Source organism: Agelaius phoeniceus, chromosome 26, assembly GCF_051311805.1.
Source record: "Agelaius phoeniceus isolate bAgePho1 chromosome 26, bAgePho1.hap1, whole genome shotgun sequence".
In the NCBI taxonomy this organism is placed as follows: Eukaryota; Metazoa; Chordata; class Aves; order Passeriformes; family Icteridae; genus Agelaius; species Agelaius phoeniceus.
Genome location: NC_135290.1, coordinates 4,745,694 through 4,766,337, shown reverse-complemented (window position 1 = coordinate 4,766,337; position 20,644 = coordinate 4,745,694). Strand labels below are relative to the sequence as shown.

General features: G+C 45.7%; 1 protein-coding gene across 1 annotated transcript in view; it reads right to left on the bottom strand.

Annotated features, from left to right (window-relative positions):
- Positions 1-20,644, bottom strand: part of MYO1D (myosin ID) — a 171,254-nt gene that overhangs the window by 42,918 nt on the left and 107,692 nt on the right. Inside the window, exon 21 of the mRNA XM_054649462.2 lies at positions 16,190-16,344. Coding sequence (XP_054505437.1) covers positions 16,190-16,344 — 155 coding nt within the window. The remainder of the gene's footprint in view (positions 1-16,189; positions 16,345-20,644) is intronic.

Sequence of the window (20,644 nt, the reverse complement as noted above, 5' to 3'; positions counted from 1 at the left end):
GGGGATGCTGAACCCCCTTGGATGGCTGAGGATTTCAGGGCTTGTCTCTTTAATCAAAATGAGCCATTTTCACAAAAAAAGCCTCCCAGAGAATGATCTTTACTACCTCTCTCCCTGACTGTCAACTCTCAGGCTACAGCAGCCACACAAAGCCCTGTTTCCCTGGGAAACCAAGCTAAAAATAGCAGGGCTGGCTGGGGAGACTGGGCTGGGGGTTTGGAGATGGCAGCTGGAGATGGCACCAACCCAAGAATGGATGGGGTCCAGTGTCCCCCTGCTGGCCCTGGTGCTCAGGAGCCCCAGGACATCCCTGCAGGGTGGAGAAGGATCCTCCAGCCTGGGCAGGGAGAGCTCAGCTTCCCTGGGGATGCAGCAGGACTGGGATCCATCCAGGCTGGGGTTGGACACAAGCTGGGCTGGTGACAGCACTGGGGGGATCTGTCCCCATGGCATGGAGGAGGTGACAGCCCAGATCCTGCTGGATCCATTGCTCAGTTTCTGTTCCCATCAGCGTCTCTGTGAGGGCAGGAGCAAAGGAACAACTTCTGAACCAGGGGGTTGGGGAATGTGGGGGGCTAAGGAGAGGCTGCCCAGAGCAGCTGGGGCTGCCCCTGGATCCCTGGCACTGCCCAAGGCCAGGCTGGACCAGGCTTGGAGCCCCCTGGGACAGTGGGAGGTGTCCCTGCCATGGCAGGGGTGGCACTGGGTGGGTTTAAGGTCCCTTCCCAACCCAAACCATTCCCTGAGCCATGCTCAGCACGGTGGGGTTATTTTATTTTATTTTATTGCTTGGCTGCTCTCTACCTGTGCATCAAGGAAACATCAGAGTGCTCCATCCCTGCAGCCACAAACTCAGGGTGCAGCAAGGGTCCCCAGGGCCTGCTGCAAACTGGGATTGCTGGGAGGGAGCCTGGCCCTGAACAGTCCCAGGAGTGTGGCCACATTTCTCTTCACAGAGAAAAATAAGGCACAATTCTTCCCAAGAATATTTCTAAATTTCACATTCTCTGGACCTCAGAAAAAAGAAAACCAATTTTTATCTCATTTGCTGTACCTGCATTTGTGCAGAAATAAAATACAATATAGATATTATTTACCCAAAATAATAATGTTTTGTTATTTTGGTCTATCAGGGCCAAGTGTGTGTGTGTATCAGAACTGTCAAGTGACAGTCACAAAATTCTGTACAATGAAGTGCAGTTATATACAATTAAATACTTAACAAATTCAATTTAAATATAATAAATAATATAATATAATATATTGTAATGTAATGTAATAATTAATAATATAATATATAAATATATTATATATATGTTAGTAATAAATATATTATATAATATATATTGCATAATATAATATAAGAATAGAATGAATAAATAAATAAATATATGATAAATATATAATAAATAAATATAGATAATATAAATAATATAAATAATAGAATAAAGAAATTAATCAACCTTCTAATATCAATAAAATCCTCCTCATCATTCCTCCTAAGAATACTCTACAGGAGGGTGGCACAGGGTGGAGCCACCCCAGTAAATCTCCCAGAAATGCCCTTCAGGGAGCCAGCAGACACCAGGCTGGGGTGATGCATAATGAAAAACACCTTTCCTTCACCAGGATCAGCTCCTCTGAGCTCACACACGGAAAAGCAGGAAGGAAAAAAAGGAATCATCTTTTGTGCATTTAATTCAGTCTAATTACTGGGTGTAAATTAGTCAGCTGGCTTCACCTCAGCCTTGCCATGTAAGAGCCCATGAATCACAGCTCTGTTACAGGATGGATGGGGCCATTTGGATGGAAAAATGCTTTATGCAAGGCACCCTGTGGCCTGGGAATATTAATTTATGCCATGGAGGTGGATGAAGTGAAATGAAAGCAGAGGAGGAGGTAAGACACAAGCCCTGCTCAATGTCTGAAACTGAGGAACTGAGGAACAGGCTCTGGGTGCTTTGTGAGGTGGAATCAGGCACTGGAGCTCAGCTGGGACATGTGGACATGGTGGCATTAAAATCCCCTGACTGTGACCACGATTCTCTGGACAACAACACTGTTGTGGTTTCCTTCCCCTGCTTGCTCTGTGTCCTTCTAAATATTCTGTTTGCTGTTCCCAGATGAGCTCCCATGGACACAGAGCTGCACAGACAATATTCCTCCCTGTGAGCCCAACTTCCTCCCAGTGAGCCACATTCTGGGCAAGAGCTTCTCTGGCAGCTCCTCCAGTCAATCCCAGTTTCCTTCTGTGGTTTGGGAGGGATGGGGGGTGAGGAGAGCCATGCCTGGGAGCAGCACCCACATCCCAATTTCCCTGGGCAGGCAGCAACACCCACTCCAAAGGCTCCAACCTCACTGGACAAAGCTCAGCCACCACCTGGGAGCTACCCCAGCTGGAGGGGACACTGTGGCCATGCACTGGGGGGACACCAGGGGTGAATTTCTGCTCCCAAAGCAGCACTGAGCCGTTCCCATGTTTGTGCTCCTGACCAGCTCCTCCTCACCACTTACAGGAGAACTGAACATTCCTTCCAGCCTCATTTGGAGCCAGAGACTGAATGCATTTCCCCAGATCCTGAGTGGTTTTACAGTGGGGCTGATTCTCCTCTTGTCCTGCCCCTCCATGGTTACTGTCACCCCTGTGGGGACAGCACAGAGCAAAGTCCTGCCCTGGGAAGGGAGCACAGGGCAGGAACCCCAGAGCTGCTGGGAGGGGGTGGCAAATGTTCCCTCAGCACTTCCATCCCTGGAAATAACTTCCATCCCTGGGGAAATAACCCCCAGTGCAAGAGAAAACAGGGATTTTCTGTTTGCTGAGAAACCAGGAATTATCTGAATGGTCTGGGGAATTCTCTGAACAGCTGCCCAGGGCAGGGCTGGAGTTCCCATCCCTGGAGGGGTTTAAAAGCCCTGTGGATGTGGCACTTGGGGACATTGGTCACTGGTGGCCTTGAACAGCTGGACTCAGATCTTGGAGGGCTTTTCCAGCCTGAATCTGTGATCCAATGGACTTCAAGAAGCTGAGTTTGTTATTTACACCTAAGCTTTGCTCTAATAACACAGTTCTGGGTGCCAGGAAATGCAGAAGACAGGAGGCAAAGTTTATTTTATGCATTTTTATCCATGTGCTTAGGAATTCTGTTTGGATTTGAGGTCAGGGAATTCAGGCTGGCATGGAAACACAGCCTGCTCTGTGTCACTGGGGTATGAACCCAGAAGGATTCACAGCCACCAGAAAAGAACATTTCAGGTGTGATCCCTTATCCATGGCTTCAGTGGATTCCTACACCCTGATATTCATGGAATTACAGAACCATGGAATGGTTTGGGTTGGGAGGGACCTTAAAGCTCACCCAGTGCCACCCTTGCCATGGCAGGGACACCTTCCACTGTCCCAGCCCCATCCAGCCTGCCCTTGGACACTTCCAGGGATCCAGGGCCATAATATTCTTTGGAAAGATAGGATTAATTTACCATTCCATGGACACACTCAATCCTAAATTCACAAATCACAGCAAACACAGCCCTGTCCTCCCCCCCCCACAGCAGTGCAGGGCACTGGGGAGTGAGAAGGAACATCCAAACCTTCCTCTAAATGAATTGGTGAAGAGGAAAACCTGGAAGACTCGAGAGATGCAATTAAAAAGTTGGAACAAGTCCAGATGAGACCACAAATATCCTCTGAGGCCTGGAGCCCCTCTGCTCTGGAGCCAGGCTGGGAGAGCTGGGGGTGCTCAGCCTGGAGGAGGCTCCAGGGAGAGCTCAGAGCCCCTAAAGGGGCTCCAGGAGAGCTGGAGAGGGACTGGGGACAAGGGATGGGGGGACAGGACCCAGGGAATGGCTCCCAGTGCCAGAGGGAAGGGCTGGATGGGATATTGGGAATTGGGAATTGTTCCTGGGAGGGTGGGCAGGCCCTGGCACAGGGTGCCCAGAGCAGCTGGGGCTGCCCCTGGATCCCTGGCAGTGCCCAAGAAACACCCTGGGATAGTGGAAGGGGGTGGGAATGGGGGGGCTTTAAATTCCCTTCCCTCCCTCACCATTCCATGATCCCATGAATATGCAAAATGCTGATGACTTCCCATCCTGCACTGCAAACCCATTTACAACAACCCTACAAAAATGTACCAAAGCAGGTGTAAAGGGTTTGTTAAATAAATAATCACCTCTGCTAGAGTATTTTCACCAGAAAAAAAATAATTATGCTCAACACAAGCCTTTGACAACACAGGTCAGACTCTCCAGGAGAGAGCTAAAAGCCTAATTTTCCTGAAAAACAAACAGGAAAATTATCAAAAGATGAAGGCATCCCATGATTTAATGGCATCACTTCAAACAATAGCTCTGCCTGCAGTCAGAGCACGAAGCAGGGAGACCAAAAATGGGAATAATACATCACAAGTGGGGGAGAAAAAGGAAGTCTAAATGATGCAATAAAAAATAAACCATGTCTTTGAGAGGCTCCAGTTAAACAAGCAAGGGGCCACGTTGTGCATTCATTATCATTCCAGCAGCAATTCCCTGGAGACTCAGCCAGCAGCACTGCAGCACACACCAGAGCAGCAGCAAAGAGCATTTTAAGTAGGTCACCAGTAAATATGATCATGATGGAGCTTTTTTTTTGTTGTTGTTTTTTGTTTGCTGTCAGTCACTGGGGCCCTTAACTGAGGGAAGGAAAGAGAAGGAAAGAACTGATGGAACAGAATTCCAGGGAAAATGTGTGGCAGCCTCCTGAAAGCAGCTGTGTGCTCCTGGGATCAGCAGCACACAGAGCAGCTCCAGTATGGAACTGGGAGTTCAGGGCAAGGATGAGGACAATGGGGAAATGCAGGTTGGGATTTAAGGCCCAGGGATTTAATGGGATCCAAGAATGATCCTCTTTCCTTTCAGTTTCCTTTTGCCACCTCTCAGGAATTTTGTACTGAAGAAATCAATCTCAAATTATCCACCCCAGTGACTGCCTGGGCAGTCCTACGGTAGGGGAAAGGAAATTCAGGAAAGGAAATTCAGGAAATTCAGGAAAGGAAATTCAGGAAAGGAAAGTAAATTCAAGGAAAGGAAAAAGGGAAAAAGGAAGGGGAAAAGGAAAGGAGAGGAAAGGAAATTCAGGAAAGGAAAGGAAATTCAGGAAAGGAAATTCAGGAAAGGAAATTAAGGAAAGGAAATTCAGGAAAGGAAAGGAAAGGAAAGGAAATTCAGGAAAGGAAATTCAGGAAAGGAAAGGAAAGGAAATTCAGGAAAGGAAAGGAAATTCAGGAAAGGAAATTCAGGAAAGGAAAGGAAAGGAAATTCAGGAAAGGAAATTCAGGAAAGGAAAGGAAAGGAAATTCAGGAAAGGAAATTCAGGAAAGGAAATTCAGGAAAGGAAAGGAAAGGAAAGGAAAGGAAAGGAAAGGAAAGGAAAGGAAAGGAAAGGAAAGGAAAGGAAAGGAAAGGAAAGGAAAGGAAAGGAAAGGAAAGGAAAGGAAAAAGAAAAGGAGCAAAGGCTCTCAGGCTGACTCCAGCAACAAAGCAGATTTACACAAAATTTCCCTCAGCTCATCCTCAATGCATCTGTTTTCAAAAGGGGGAAAAAAAGCAATGTTTAAGCAACAGCTAATCAAAAGTGATTTAAGGATCTGAAGGGCTGAAATGAAGCCAACACATTAAAACTCACCACAAAATTACCATAACTGCACTTATGCAAATCTTTCTTATATTACATCAAAAACCCAACACTGCTTAATTTAGGAATTTGGCAGAGCAAAGGGGAAAGAGGAGAGCCATGGACCAAACACACTCAGAAATGTGGGTAAAAAATGACACCCTGGTGTAGGAGGATTTGTACAGAGAGCAACACTCCAGGCTCAGTGGATTGAGTTAATTTACTTCAGTTTTATACCAGGGACATGATTTTTTTTCTAGCCTGCTTTACAGCACAAGATTTAACTTTTAGCGCACAGGTTCAGTTCTGTATCTATTGAAAAAAAAAACCAAAATAAAAGCTCTAAAATCCGTCAAGCAATAAACATTTTTTCCTTGTTTTTCCATTACAGCCATGTTTAAATTCTAATTTATTTGACCTCAGCTTCAGAAAGAATTGTTGGGAGCCAATATTTAGTATCTGATTAAAAAGGTCCTCAAACATTTCCAAAAATGCCAAGCCCCAAGCTCAGGGTCTTCAGCACATTCAGATTTTATCAGTGAGACCCTCCACACATCCTGAAAAAACCCAAACCCAAACCTCCCTTTAAGCTTAACATTTGAGTTATGTGAAAAATCACTAATTAGAATCACTAAATAGACTGAAGTCATTAACCAGAATAATTTTCTGGGATCCCAACGACTTCTGACAGAGCAGTCACAGAAATGCCTTCTGGAGAACAACTCAAAATTGAGCTCAGGAGATACAATGAGCTGAGCCAGAGGAGAATGGGAGGAAAGGAAGCTGAAAAGAGCAGTTTTGGCTCTGCTGAAGATGCCACAGAGCAAAAGAGCAGGAAAGCTTTATTAATCTGTATTTTCATGATACTTTGCTTTATGTAAGAATGTAAAAATGGCTGGATCAAATATCTAATACATTAATCAATATCAACATTTAATATTCCCTTGAATATTCAAGAGAAAAATGTATCTTTTCCTTATTATTTCAAACATGATCAACCTATTGATCCTCTTTATTTTATTAAATTTCCATGTCCCTAAAAATATTCAGGCCTTGAAAACCATGGCTGTGGTCATTTTTACAGAAACCTCTTTGGGCCTGACCATGAGAGCTCTCCCCAAACTGAAGGGGTGCAGTTAAAGGCAAAGCTTTCCTAAGCTTGGCTCAGGCTCTGGCTCTGGAGCACACCAAGATCTTTATTGGGAATAATGAGAGCCAAGGTGGGAAAGCAAGGTGGGAAACTGGTATTCACATTTTCTGGAAAAATCTCTTGGCTTAGGATTTTTCTCTGGGAAGCTGAGAAGCCTCAGAGAAAAAGAAAACAATAATTATCTGATTGCTTCTCCTGGGTTTTGCTCCTTTGGAATGTGTTTGGAGATTGATTACCCACAGGTGATTGTTTCATTTGTTTCATGTGAATTGTTTTAACACAATGGCCAATTGGGGCCAAGCTGTGTCAGGACTCTGGAAAGAGTCACAAATTTTCATTATTATCTTTTTAGCCTTCTCTAAGTATATTTTCTGTATTCTTTAGTATAGTTTAGTTAATTTTTAAAATATAATATAGTATTTTACTATATTATATTAAAAATATATATAGTATTATAGTAGTAATATATATATTACTATATGTAGTAATATATATTACTATATATATTATACTATATATAGTAATATATATAGTAATATATATAGTAATATATATAGTAATATATATATTATTTTTAATATAATATAGTATCATAAAATAATAAATTAGCCTTCTGAGATCATGGAGTCAGATTCATCATTCCTTCCTGCCACAGAAGGAGTGTATCTAGGAGTGTATCTTTTAGCCTTCTGTAAGTATCTTCTCTGTATTCTTTAGTATAGTTTAGTTAATTTTTTTAATATACTATGGTATTTTACTATATTATATTAAAAATATATAGTATTATATTAGTAATATATATATTACTATATATTTTATATATATAATGTATAATGTATAATATATAATATATATAAAAATATAAAATATATTATCTATTATATATTTTATATATATTATAAATATTACTATATATATTATACTATATATATCTAGTATAATATATATACTATACTATATATAGTGATATATATATTACTATATATAGTAATATATAGGTAGTATTTTAAACTATTATATAATATCATAAAATTATAAATCAGCCTTCTGAGATCGTGGAGTCAGATTCATCATTTCTCCCTGCCAAGGGGCACCACACAAACACAACAGGAACCCAAGGTGGGAAACCCAGCCTGGAGTGTCTCACTGGGAACAAAGCGGCTGTGCAGCTCCTGGTGATGTTTTAGCACCACCCACGAGGCATTTTTGGTGCCTGAAGCTTTGTGAGCAGCTCCTGGTGCTGCCAGCCCAGCCCAGCCCCTCCCCAGAGCCCAGGGAACAGCCTGGGCTGGGATCCCAGCCCTGGAGCAGAGGTGCTGAGCACTGAGCTCAGCAGGAGCTGCACAGGCTGGGAGCTCTGTGCTCACACCAAAACCCATCTGTGCCTGTTTAGGGTCCCCAGGGGCTGTTTGCAGCTCAGGGTGCACACCCAGGGGGGTTCTCCCTCTCCAGGAGCTCCACATCCCTCTGGCACAAACCTCAACCCCCTCCCCAAATCAACCCAGCAGATCCAGGCTCTGAGCTTTGGGCTGCTCTCAGTGCCCGTGTGCCAGGGCAGCTGCTGGGGCAGTGTGGTGGTTTGACACCAGGCTGTGCCAGCCCAGGCAGGGTATTCAGGCTGTGCCAGCCCCAACCCAACCCAAACCATTCTGGGATTGAGCTGGGGGTGTTCACCTGGAGAGGAGACCAGGGATGGCCCCACTGAGGCCTTGCAGGCTCTGAGGGAGCCACAGGAAAGATGGAAAGAGAGGATTTCCAAGGGATGGAGGGACAGGACCCAGGGAATGGCTCCCACTGCCAAAGGGCAGGGATGGATGGGATACTGGGAATGAGGAATTGTTCCCTGGCAGGGTGGGCAGGCCCTGGCACAGGTGCCCAGAGCAGCTGGGGCTGCCCCTGGATCCCTGGCAGTGCCCAAGGCCAGGCTGGAGCAGCCTGGGACAGTGGGAGGTGTCCCTGCCACCCTGCAGGGCTTTAAGGTCCCTTCCAACCCAAACCATTTTGTGATTTTGGGATGCAGCAGAGGATCTGGGGCTGTGTTTGTACCATCCAACATTTTTAGGAGCTGCTTCTGTCAGGTTTTAACGGGGGCAGGGTGATGGTTCATGGAATCACAGAATAATTAAAGCTGGAAAAGACCTTCAAGAGCATCAAGTCCAAGTGTCAATCCTGCACCCTGCTCATCACTCCAGTGCCACACCCACGGGGTTTCTGAACATTTCCAGGAAAAGAAAAAAGTGTGGATTTGTGTCAAAATTTTCAAGTGTTGAATGAGCACCGAGAGCTGCAGCTGAAGATTGAAAATAATAATTTGTGATAATTTGTGATAATGGATACACTGAGCAGAGCCCAGAGCCAGATAAGGAAGAGGTTTGTAACATGAGAAACTTCCATTTTCCTGTTCCCACTGATGAAGGAAATCCCCAGTTCCCAGCACCAGCAGGGAAGCTGGATTGGGAAGGGTGGCTGTGGGATGCAGGAATTGCAGATCCTCAGGGCTGATTACCTGAATTGCTTTCTGATCATAAATATCTCAAAGAGAGGAGGGAGCTGGACAGAGCCTCATAAATGACACAGAAAATGCTTAGGGCTCTAAAAATCAAATTCATATTTAGGGGTCTGAGGCTTCTGAAACCCTGAGGGAGGAGCAGGAGGATGAGGAGGAAGATGAGGATGGCTTTGAGTTTTCTACTCCAGAACTGGCTCACCTCTTCTGAGAGTCTCAGTGCTGTTTTTTCCCCCCAGACCACAAAAAATCCAGTTCCACCCTCGTGCTTTAGCTTGTCCAAGGATGGAAAGGATTCACGTGTGTAACCCAGCAGATCCTTCAGCTGGAGCCAGAAAATGAATTCAGAAACTCCAAGAACTCTGCAAAGGGTCAGTGAGAACAAACATCATTTGTACAATATCTCACTGGGGTGGTGGGCTGGAGAGGACCTGTGGCCATGGAGGGAATTTCTGCATCTTTGGGGAGCACCTTGGGACACTGGAGAGCACCTCTGGTCACTCAAGAGGATTTTTGGGACACTGGAGATCCATTTCCCAGGAATTACAGTTACTGAGGAAACCTGGGTCCAAATTCCCAAAGTAATTCAGGATTTTTAAGCACCCTGGGGAAGATTTCCTGAACACAGAACAATTCCAGGAAACCCCAAGTGACACCATGGGAAGGAATATCAACTTCCTTCAGCACCTCAAGCCCCAAGAACTTCATTTTTACCAAGAGCTCCCTCCCAGGAGGACCCTGGACATGGAGCTTCAGCATCCAGGAGCTGCTCAGAGAAGGGAAAGCACCAAAGTTACACAGGGCTGCTGGAATAAAGGATAAAAAGGAATAAAACTGAATCCACTTTCCAGAGGGTTTTGTACAAAATTGGGGCTGGCACACAATGGTAGCAGGGCACAGGCAGATTAGGGAAGGAAAACCAACCAAAAAACCTCTCTGGACTCAAAGGAAGATCATGAAACACAATTAATTGTTACTATTTATGTTATCAGACACGAGAATGGACTTTTAGATGCAGAGGCTGGGACTCAAATAAAGGATTCACACAAACTCTGCAGCCTGGGGAGATCCCAAACCCCTCCCTGGAGCTCATTGTGTTCTCAGTGGCACAAAACCAGCACTGAGGTGTGGGAAATGGATTTGAAGAAATTTCTTAAAGTCTGATAGAAGGTTTACATAGAATGTATCTGTGTGTAAACTTTGAGATAAGAAATGCTGACTTAGAAATGCCATGGAATAGGACAGACATTGTTGAGAGAGAAATGGAACTGGAAACAAGTTTCAAAGGATGGTTTTGTAAATAAAATTGGATACTTTGGAGAAATAGAACTGTGAAAGATGCATTGTGATAAAATTCATGAAGGGTAATTTGAGATGATTTGCTTTAAGGCATTTACAGCACGGTGTAGCAAAAGCTGATAAGCAAAGAAACATTTATAATGTACTGTAATTTAAAAATAGTTACCTTTTTATTGTAATAGTGTGAATTATAACATCTGTATTGTCTCACCCTTCACATGAGACTGAAAATGGAATAAAAGTTTTTATTCCATCTCTGGGTCAGCAAAGGCTTAATCCATCACTGAGGGAGACAAATCTATTTTTCCATGTCAGAAACACATTGAGAAGTGTAACAAAAAATACTTTTCCACAGGAATGTGAGCTGGGGAGGCTTCCTGGGCCAGGGCCCCACTCAGAGATGGAGGATGAGCAGCAGCAGCAGTGGCAAGATGAGTTTTAGGGAAGGGAATGATCTTGATGTATTCCCTTCCCACAGGACAAGTGTTTGGAAAAAGCTGCAATGAGAGTTTTCCAGGATGTACAAGAACTAAACCAGAGACAGTCTCAGCAGGGTGCTGTAATTCCACCTCTCCACGCCCTGCAGTCACTCAAAACAACAAATCTTTCATTTGTTTTCCCAAGGAAAGCTCATTTCTCAACCCAAGTTACAACTGTGAGGTGGACAGAGGAATTACCAGAGCTGATTATTGGGGAACATGGAGTGGTTTGGGTGGGAAGGGACCTTCAGGATCACCCAGTGCCACCCCTGCCATGGCAGGGACACTTCCACTGTCCCAGGCTGCTCCAATTTACATCTGTAATTCTGTAATAAATATAATTTCTGTATATATATATAATATATGGAATATATTTTTATATATAATATATTCATATATATTTATATATTTATATATATTTTATATATTTAAATATAATGTATTTAAAATATATATTTATAAATATTTTATATTTATAATATATATTTTATAAATATAAATATATATTTATATATAAGTATATATTTATATATATTTATATATATTTATAAATTATATATATTTTTAAATATATATAAATATATATTTAAAAATAAATATAATGTATATAATTTAATATATAAATAATATATATTATAAAATATGTATAATAAAATAAAACCAAAATATAATATAATATCACATATATAATATATCTTATATATATATATAATACATATATTATATCATTATATATAATTATTTCTATTCTATTCTATTCTAACACAGGACATCCCTGTGTTGCAGTGACACACGTGCAGGTGACACTAAATCCAACAGCCAAACCTCTCCACTTCCCCAACCAAAGAAGTTTCTGCCTCCTCCCTGATGCAGTGAAATGCAGGGATGGAGGGCAGGAGGCAGGGACAAGGGCATGGGACCTTCCTGAGGAGCACCAGGAGCCCTGTGTGGGGCAGGAGCTGGAGCCACAGCCCTGGGGCAGGCTGAGATCCCCCCTGGGGGAATTCCTGCTCCACCAGGACCTGACCAACGCTCCAGGGTAAGGCCCAGAACTGAGGAAAATGAATCCAGGGCACACTGATGATTAAAATTGGCTGACGGGTCCCAAAGAGCAATGGAAAATAGAAAATTATCCTCAGGCAAGTGATTTTCTGCTGGAGTTCTGTAGGGATTGCTTTTGACTGCTCTTTTAACTCCCCTTTCCCTCCAGGAATGCTGGGAGGAGCCCAAGGGCTGTGGCTCAGGCAATGTGGGGATTTGGGAACAGAAAGCGCTGGAGCAGCCACTCCCTGATCCCAGTGTGTGGGCAGGCAGAGAGAACAAGCCCTGCCTGCTCCCTGAGGACAGGGAATGAGCCCTGGGGACAGGATGGGCCTTGGGCACCTTCCTGGGGACCCCTGAGCACCCCCAGGGCTCGGATCACCCACAGGGGGGGACCCCACACAGTGGGAGCACAGGGAGGTGACCACAGCTGGGTCACCTCAGGTGAAGGACACTCAGAAAATCCTCAGTGCCCTGCACTGCTGGCTCCAGACATCTTCTAGAGCCTGAGGGGCCCTGAGGATGTAAAATGGACAGGGAAAATAGAATCCTTCCCTTCCTGCTCCCTGCCTTGGCACACCAGGATGAGGGCACTGAGCTCTGAGCTGCTGCACAGCCCCTTGGATCCTGCTGGGCACCAAGGGCAGAAATCCCCCAGATTGTCTGAACCCAGGACATTCCTCTGGCTGCCCTGGAGGACTCAAGACCCCATCAGGGGGCTCAGAGACCTTGGCACAGAGCCCAGGACCCCTGGGCCTTTGATTCAGCCCATGGAAACAATTACCAACCTTTATATGAAGAATTACAAGCCAGGAAAGTTTAAGTAGAATGATAGTGAATTTATCACGGGGGAAAAAATAGATTTTGGGGTTTTTAGAATGGGGCAAGATGGAGGAATTGGGGTCTGTCCAGCCTTTCTCCTTCTTGGCCTCCATCTTCTGCTGTGAAGGTGGCACTTTTAGATTGGTTTAGAGTAGAAGCTCACTGTCTAACATAGGTGATAGGTATTGGGTAGTTATGGTAAATATTGTACATGTAGGTTTTAGTATAAAAAGATAACACCAGAGTGCCTCTGTCTGACCTGCTGAACGGACCTCAGCTGGACAGGAGAAAGAATTTTATAGATAAGAAACAATAAACAACCTTGAGAATGAGAACTGAAGAGTTCTGACTCCTTTGATCACCAGGCTGGGAAAAGAGACTTTCTGACACATCTTGGGGTCACTGTGAACAGCAGAGATCCTGAGCAGATTTCACCAGATTTCACCCACCTGCTCCTGCAAGGGACCACTGGATCCCCCCAGCTGTTCCAGGCACTCCCTGATCCCAGCCCTGCCAGGGAATTCCCAGGGAGCCCATGGACACTGCACATGAACTGCAGGCACACAGGAACTTTCTGTTCACTACATCAACACCTCATCCAGCTTCCCATCATTTCCATTGGGAATTCAGCTGCATTGTCAAAAATCCCCAAATCCAGCTGACTCAGTAGAACTGTGACTTGAACTCCTGTAAACTCACTAAAAATGCCACAGCTCACAGCAGCCTCATGTTCGTTTTCCCCTGTATAAACACTTATTTGGGAACCACAACCTCAAAGTAAGACAATTCCTACCAGGAATAACTTTTAAAAATAAAACAATAATAAACAAATAAATAAAAAATAACTTTGTGAAGCTTTCATAGGTGATGCAAAGAAATGTGAATCAGGCAAAACATTGCCAAATGTGAAGCCTTTGTGCCCAAAAGCAGCTGCAGAATGCAGCACTGAGAGATGTCACCTCTGTAATTGTTCTAAAATGTCCAAGCTATTTCTTGCTAAAAATCTCCAAAATTTTATAGATGGGTCAGCATTGAAGTTCCCATTTCAAAGAGTTTGGAATAAAAAATGAAACCTGATAGAAAGCATCTGGATGAGAAGGTTTGGGTGACACCAGCAGCCTCCTCCTCCCCTTTCCTACACCACAGAATGGCACAGAACTCGCATGGTTTTATCACACACAGTTAAAGGATCAGCACCCACCAGCACCCACACAACCACAGGTGCCTGGGACACCTCAGCCTTGCCAAAACCTCCCAGCAGGGATCCAGGATGGGTGCTGGGATGGCTGGAAATTGATTTTAATGCTCAGAGAGAGCCCCAGAACCCACAGGAGCTGCTCCCACACCCCAGCTGGAGCAGAGCTCCTAAACCCCACCATGGCTGGGATCTTGCAAGCAATTGAACTTTTAGGTTTGAGATTTTCCTGCTGGCTCCAGCCTTAGCTCCTCCTCAGGCAGGGCAGAGAAACCCGACCCTGACAAGGCACACCCACAGCTAATCCTGCTAATGAGGAATTCCCTGGCTAATGAGGAATTCCCCCGGTGCCTCCCCAGCACAGGCTCAGCTAATCCCATTCTCTGACAGGAGTTTGTGACTCTAGGAAAATGGAAAGTGATGGAAAACATGAATACATTCCTGAATGTTTTAATTTACAGATATTGCTTTGAAGAGGGAAACCATGGCATTTATATATTTGGGAAACTAAATGCAAGTTGTCCTGTGCATTGCCCTTCATCCAGGAACTTTTATTGGATGTTGGAGAGAAATGGGCTCCTACAGCAGCTCTCCCATTTACCCAGCTGTGATTTGTCATTTGAAGCACTAAAATAATGCTAATATTGTGTTAAGTGGAGCTGATCAGCACATAAATATATTTAACTGCCTTTCTCCTACAGACAGGGATTAGATTAAACCAAATTCTTTTGAAAGACAGAAATGCCATTGCTAAAATCAGTGTAAGAAATTGGAAATCAGCAGTTCCCACCTTTAGGAGAACAATGTGCAATGTTTCAGGCTGGTGGTCACAACATCCTTTGTTAAAATGAAACCTCTGCCTGAGGCTGAGTGGGGACAGGTGCCACAAGGGCTGCTGCTTGGGGGACCAATCTGAGCAAAATTAAAAGCAATTTTGGGTAATTGGAGACTGAACACAGGAGCTGGAGTGTCACCAAGAGTGTCCCCACACCAGAGAGCTGGCAAGGCCCTGAGGAGCATCAGCCACCTGAGGGTGATGTTGGATGAAGAATCCCAGGGATTCCCAGGATTCCCAAACAAACATTGCCTTACAGAATCTCCTGAGCCTGCAAGAACAGCTGCCTTTGCCATGAAATGAGATTTAGGTAAAAGCAAAACCAGAGAATGTTTTCTGTTGCTTTGCAACACTGAATTTCCCCAAACCAGTTACACCAATGCTGAGAATTCATTTCCAAAGGACTCAGCCCCTGCCCAAAGAAGCAGGGCCAGTCCTGAGCTGCACACTGGGGTGGTGAGAGGGGGCTGGACCAGCACAGTCTTCTTGAATTCATGCAAAAATACCCTAAAGTGACCAAAATTCCCTCTGGTTTTCCTGCCACTCACAGCTCTGAGTGAGGATTTACCTGTAAAGTTCTGGGGAGGTTGTGAGCAGCAAAGCCAAGGCTGCAGGTGCTGGCAGCACCATTCCTCCTAGGAATCTCCTCTGGAGCAGCCAGGAACAAGCCACAGATCTGCTCACTGCACACCCTGCTCCTCCCTGGAGCTCCTTTCTGTGCCTGGTGCAGCCTGGAATTCACTCCTGGGATCCAGGAGCTCAGTCCCACATACCCCCACACCAATCACCAGCTTTGGCTCAGGGATTTACAGACAGACAGACTTCAGGGAGCAGAGATGACATTGCACAGCCATGATTTACTGCTCAAGCAATAAATCACCTGCTGGTGATTTATGGTACTGGGGCAGGGGTCAATCTGAGCAAAGAAAAACTCCATTTTAATTTGAAATATGAAGAGTTTGGCTGCAGGAAGCCCTCAGGAGCCATTGTGACACACCCCAAGTGCACCTTCAGTGATATTTGTCCCTCCAAACACCTGTGGCTGTCACACACACACAGGGAAGGCAACCAGAGGAATACAGGTAAAAAGTGTGCCCCAAAAATGCCAGGAAGAAAAGGTCACTGTGGCATCCCAGGGCTGCAGCCCAGCACCACAGTGACTCCAGGGATGGTCTCCACTTTGGAATGGGTGTCCAGCAGCCCCAGCCCAGCACTGACCTTTTGAAGTGACTGGCCAGGACCCCCACGAGCTCCCCAATCCTGCTGTCGTTGGAGGGGTCATTGCTGAAGAGACAAACGATGAGATCCTTGTTGTCCTTGGTGTGGAACACCACCAGCTGGTCCTTCCCATTGGAGACACTCAGCCCCACCAGCTGAGGAGAGAAAGGGAGAACAGTGTTGGCTGTGCTGATATAAAAATGTTGATTCCCCACCCCTGGAAATGTCCCAGGCCAGGCTGGATGGGGCTTGGAGCAGCCTGGGACAGTGGAATGTCACTGTCAGATTTTCTGGAAAAATCTCCTTGCACAGGATTCGTCTCCTGGGAAGCTGAGACGCCTCAGAGAAAAAGGAAAACAATATTATCTCATTTGCTTCTCCTGGGTTTTGCTGCTTTGGAATGTGCTTGGAGATTGTTTATCCAACAGGTGCATGTTTGATTGGTTTCATGTGAATTGTTTCTACTTAATGACCAATCACCATCAGCTGTGTCAGGACTCTGGAGAGAGTCACAGGTGTTTCATTATTATCTTTTTAAGCCTTCTGTAAGTATCCTTTCAATATAATATAATGTAATGTAATGTAATGTAATATAATGTAATGTAATGTAATGTAATATAATGTAATATAATATAATGTAATATAATATAATATAATAATTATTAATATATTGTATTTTTAATATATATAATATAATATAATATAATATAATATAATATAATATAATATAATATAATATAATATAATATAGCCTTCTAAGAACATGGAGTCAGATTCATCATTTCCTCCCCTTGTTGGGGGACCCCAAAAATACCACAGAGGGAGGTGTCCCTGCCATGGCAGGGGTGGCACTAGATGGGCTTGAAGGTGCTTCCAACCCCAGCCATTCCATGATTCCCTGACTCCTGTGCCTTTGCCACTGCCAGGGTGCTCCCAACCTCCCCCCTGGAGCTGAGGGGTGGCAGTGGGTGGGTGTCCCCCCAGGGGCTGAGCAAGCACAAACAACAGTGGCTCTGTGGAATTGAGCAGCCTGGGAGGTGTGAGGGACAGTCCCCACCCTGCCTGGATGGCTCCCAGCAGCCCCTGTGTCACTGCTGTGTCCCCGTGTCACTGCTGTGTCCCTGTGTCACTGCTGTGCCCCTCTCCAGACACCTCCTGTGTCACTGCTGTGCCACTCTGTCACTGCTGTGCCCCTCCCCAGCAGCCCCTGTGTCACTGCTATGTCCCTCTGTCACTGCTATGCCCCCAGGACCACAGGACACCCAAGGATGTCCCCAGGTGCTCCCCCAGCACCCCAGGTCAAAGCTCTCCCCAAACGTCCCTGGGTGACACCACTGAACCCCACCCCCACCAGGAGTGTCTGTCCCCCCCCATAGGAGTGTCTGTCACCCTCACACGAGTGTCTGTCACCCTCACAGGAGTGTCTGTCACCCATAGGAGTGTCTGTCAGCCCCATCAGGAGTGTCTGTCACCCTCACACGAGTGTCTGTCACCCTCACAGGAGTGTCTGTCACCCCCATCAGGAGTGTCTGTCACCCATAGGAGTGTCTGTCACCCTCACACGAGTGTCTGTCACCCTCACCAGGAGTGTCTGTCACCCCCACACGAGTGTCTGTCACCCTCATAGGAGTGTTTGTCACCCCCACACGAGTGTCTGTCACCCTCATAGGAGTGTCTGTCACCCTCACAGGAGTGTCTGTCACCCCCACAGGAATGTCTGTTACCCTCACCAGGAGTGTCTGTTACCCTCACCAGGAGTGTCTGTCACCCCCATAGGAGTGTCTGTCACCCTCACAGGAGTGTCTGTCACCCCCATAGGAGTGTCTATCACCCATCAGGAGTGTCTGTCACCCCCATTAGGAGTGTCTGTCACACTCACACGAGTGTCTGTCACCCCCATTAGGAATGTCTGTCACCCCCATCTGCCCTGCAGCCTCTCCAAGTCCCACTCTGGGCACCCAAAGGTGGCTGAGGCTGTGCCAGGCAGGGGCAGGTGGCTGTTGGCACAATGCCTTCACTGAAAGGGGGGAACAGCCCTGGCACAGCTGCCCAGGGCAGGAGTGGAGTCTCCATCCCTGGAAATGTCCAATCAATGTGTGCATGTGGCACTGGGGATGTGGTTTGGTGCTGCTGCTGCTGGATTTTATGATTTTAAAGGTTTTTTTCAACCTGAACAAGTCTGTGCCGCTGTGAATTGCAGGTAACAAGAATTTAGGAAGAATTTGAGGGACAAACCCTGCGAAGCCACAATGATTGCCATGTTCAGGCATGGATTAGGGTCTGCCTCTTCTGACAAAATAAAAAGGTGCAAGGGTTTGGTTTGGGTAGTTTATTTTCTGGCATTTTCTTTTTGAACTTGGCTCATCAAAAGCTTTGTCATCTCACAAAGGAAAAAAAGGGGATTTTTAGGAGGGGCAATCTGGGAGCACAGGTTACTCAGATGAATATTAGAGAAAGCAAGAAAAGGATCTGTGCTGGGGAAACAAAGTGTAAAGAGGGCAAAAAAAGCCTCAAAAGGAAGTACAGGAAAGCAGAGAAAGGAAAACAGAATAAAATAAATAGAATATAATAACTGGGATAAAATACATAGCATATAATACATGGGACAAAAGAAATAGAATAAAATAAAGTAAATAGAATATAATGAATGAAAAAATAGAATAAAATAAATAGAATATAATGAATAAAAAATAAAATAAAATAAATAGAATATAATGAATGAAAAAATAAAATATAATTAAAAAAAAATAAAATAGGTGTAAGGATGATGAGTACAGAGAGAACACAGAGGACTTGTCCATTAAAGGGCTCCTTTGAGCCATCCAGGAATTTGCAGAGGGCAGCCCCATTCCCCTACAAGTCAGAGGCACCCATAAAGCATTTTGTTGAAATTACAGTCTCATTATTCTCTTGTTTAGGGGAAAAGGCTCCTGTGTCCCCCAGTCCAGTGGAGATTCCCAAGTCCTGCCAGCCCAGGGCTCCCAGGGGGCTCAGCTGCTCCCTGGCTTTGCTCACCCTGTGTCATTTCCAAGGAAGCTGCTCCAGCAGCTCTGGATGCCTCAGCCACCCCAGAAAAGCCCAGCCCAGCCCAGCAGCCTGGGCTGTGCCCTATTTTTGGGATCAGACTCCACACAAGGTGCAGCCCCTGGGGTTTTGTTGGTTTTCACCCCAGGAATGAAGGGCAGCAGCTGCTGACCCTGGAGCCCCAGGCAGGGCCCTCCTGTCACCAGTTGCCCCAGCACAGGTGGAGTTTATTCCCTGTTCAGGCTATTTTGGGGTTTGAAACGCTTTCCCAACGAGCTCCACCTCATGCACAGGCATTGACAGCTGCCTGGCTTTACAGTGTCCCTTAAAATTAATTTGCATGCTTAAATACCCTCCTGTGAGCACAATAGCACCACAGGGACTGCTGCCATCAAGGTTTTAAATGTGCAGCGAGTGTGAAAGATGAACAAGTCGCAGTGTTGGATTTGAAAAGGCAATTTAAACATTAATTATTCAACAGAGCCCTGTTAGGAGGCCAAGAGCCCTTCAAAATCTTCCCATTTCACCCCTCCCTACAAGACTCTGAGTGAATAAATGCCACACAAAAGAAATCATTTCAGAGAAGGTGCTTATCTCAGTATTTACCAACACTCATATTGGCCCTGCTTGAAGAGCAGGAAAAAATCCTCAGCTTCTGCAGAACATCCTTTATTGTGCTCACCAGTGCAGGGGAGATGTGGCTGCAAGAGCCTTTCTGGTGCCTTTAATTCCTCTCAGGCAGTATCTGCTTGGTTTTAATTCAGGTAAAAACAAGAAGATCAGTGTGTGTTGGTACTCTGAGGCAATGCCAGAGTTCTGGCAGATGAGAAATCCACACAGAGGATCCCCCAAAGCAGCATCTCCACATGGAGAAAGCAGCAGGGCTGCCAGGGAAGCTGCTGTTTGTCAGGTTGGGTAGAGAATGGCACATTCCTCACCCAGAGCCATGGCATGGTTTGGGTGGAAGGGACCTTAAGGATCACCCAGTGCCACCCCTGCCATGGCAGGGACACCTTCCCCTGTCCCAGGCTGCTCCAAGCCCCATCCAACCTGGCCTTGGGCACTGCCAGGGATCCAGGGGCAGCCCCAGCTCCAGGGCCTGCCCACCCTCACTGGCAAAAATCCCTTCCTTCCATCCAAGGAAAATCAAACCTGGTTCAGCTCCCAGCCCTTTCCCCTGTCCCAGTGCAGAGCTGGCACTGGGCAGGGACAGGAGGGGACTCCAGGCAATCCTGGCTCTGGCAGGCAGGGAGAGATTTCCTCAGCTGAAAACAAGTTTGTGTGTGCAGCAGCCATCAGCTGACAGTCTCCAGTGAGATCTCCATGGAAACACCACCCCTGAGGATGCTGCTGTGCTGGCAGGGCACTCCTGAAAGGCTGACAGGCAGAGGATTCCAGCCCTGGGCATGGGAAGGAGCATCCCTCTTCCCA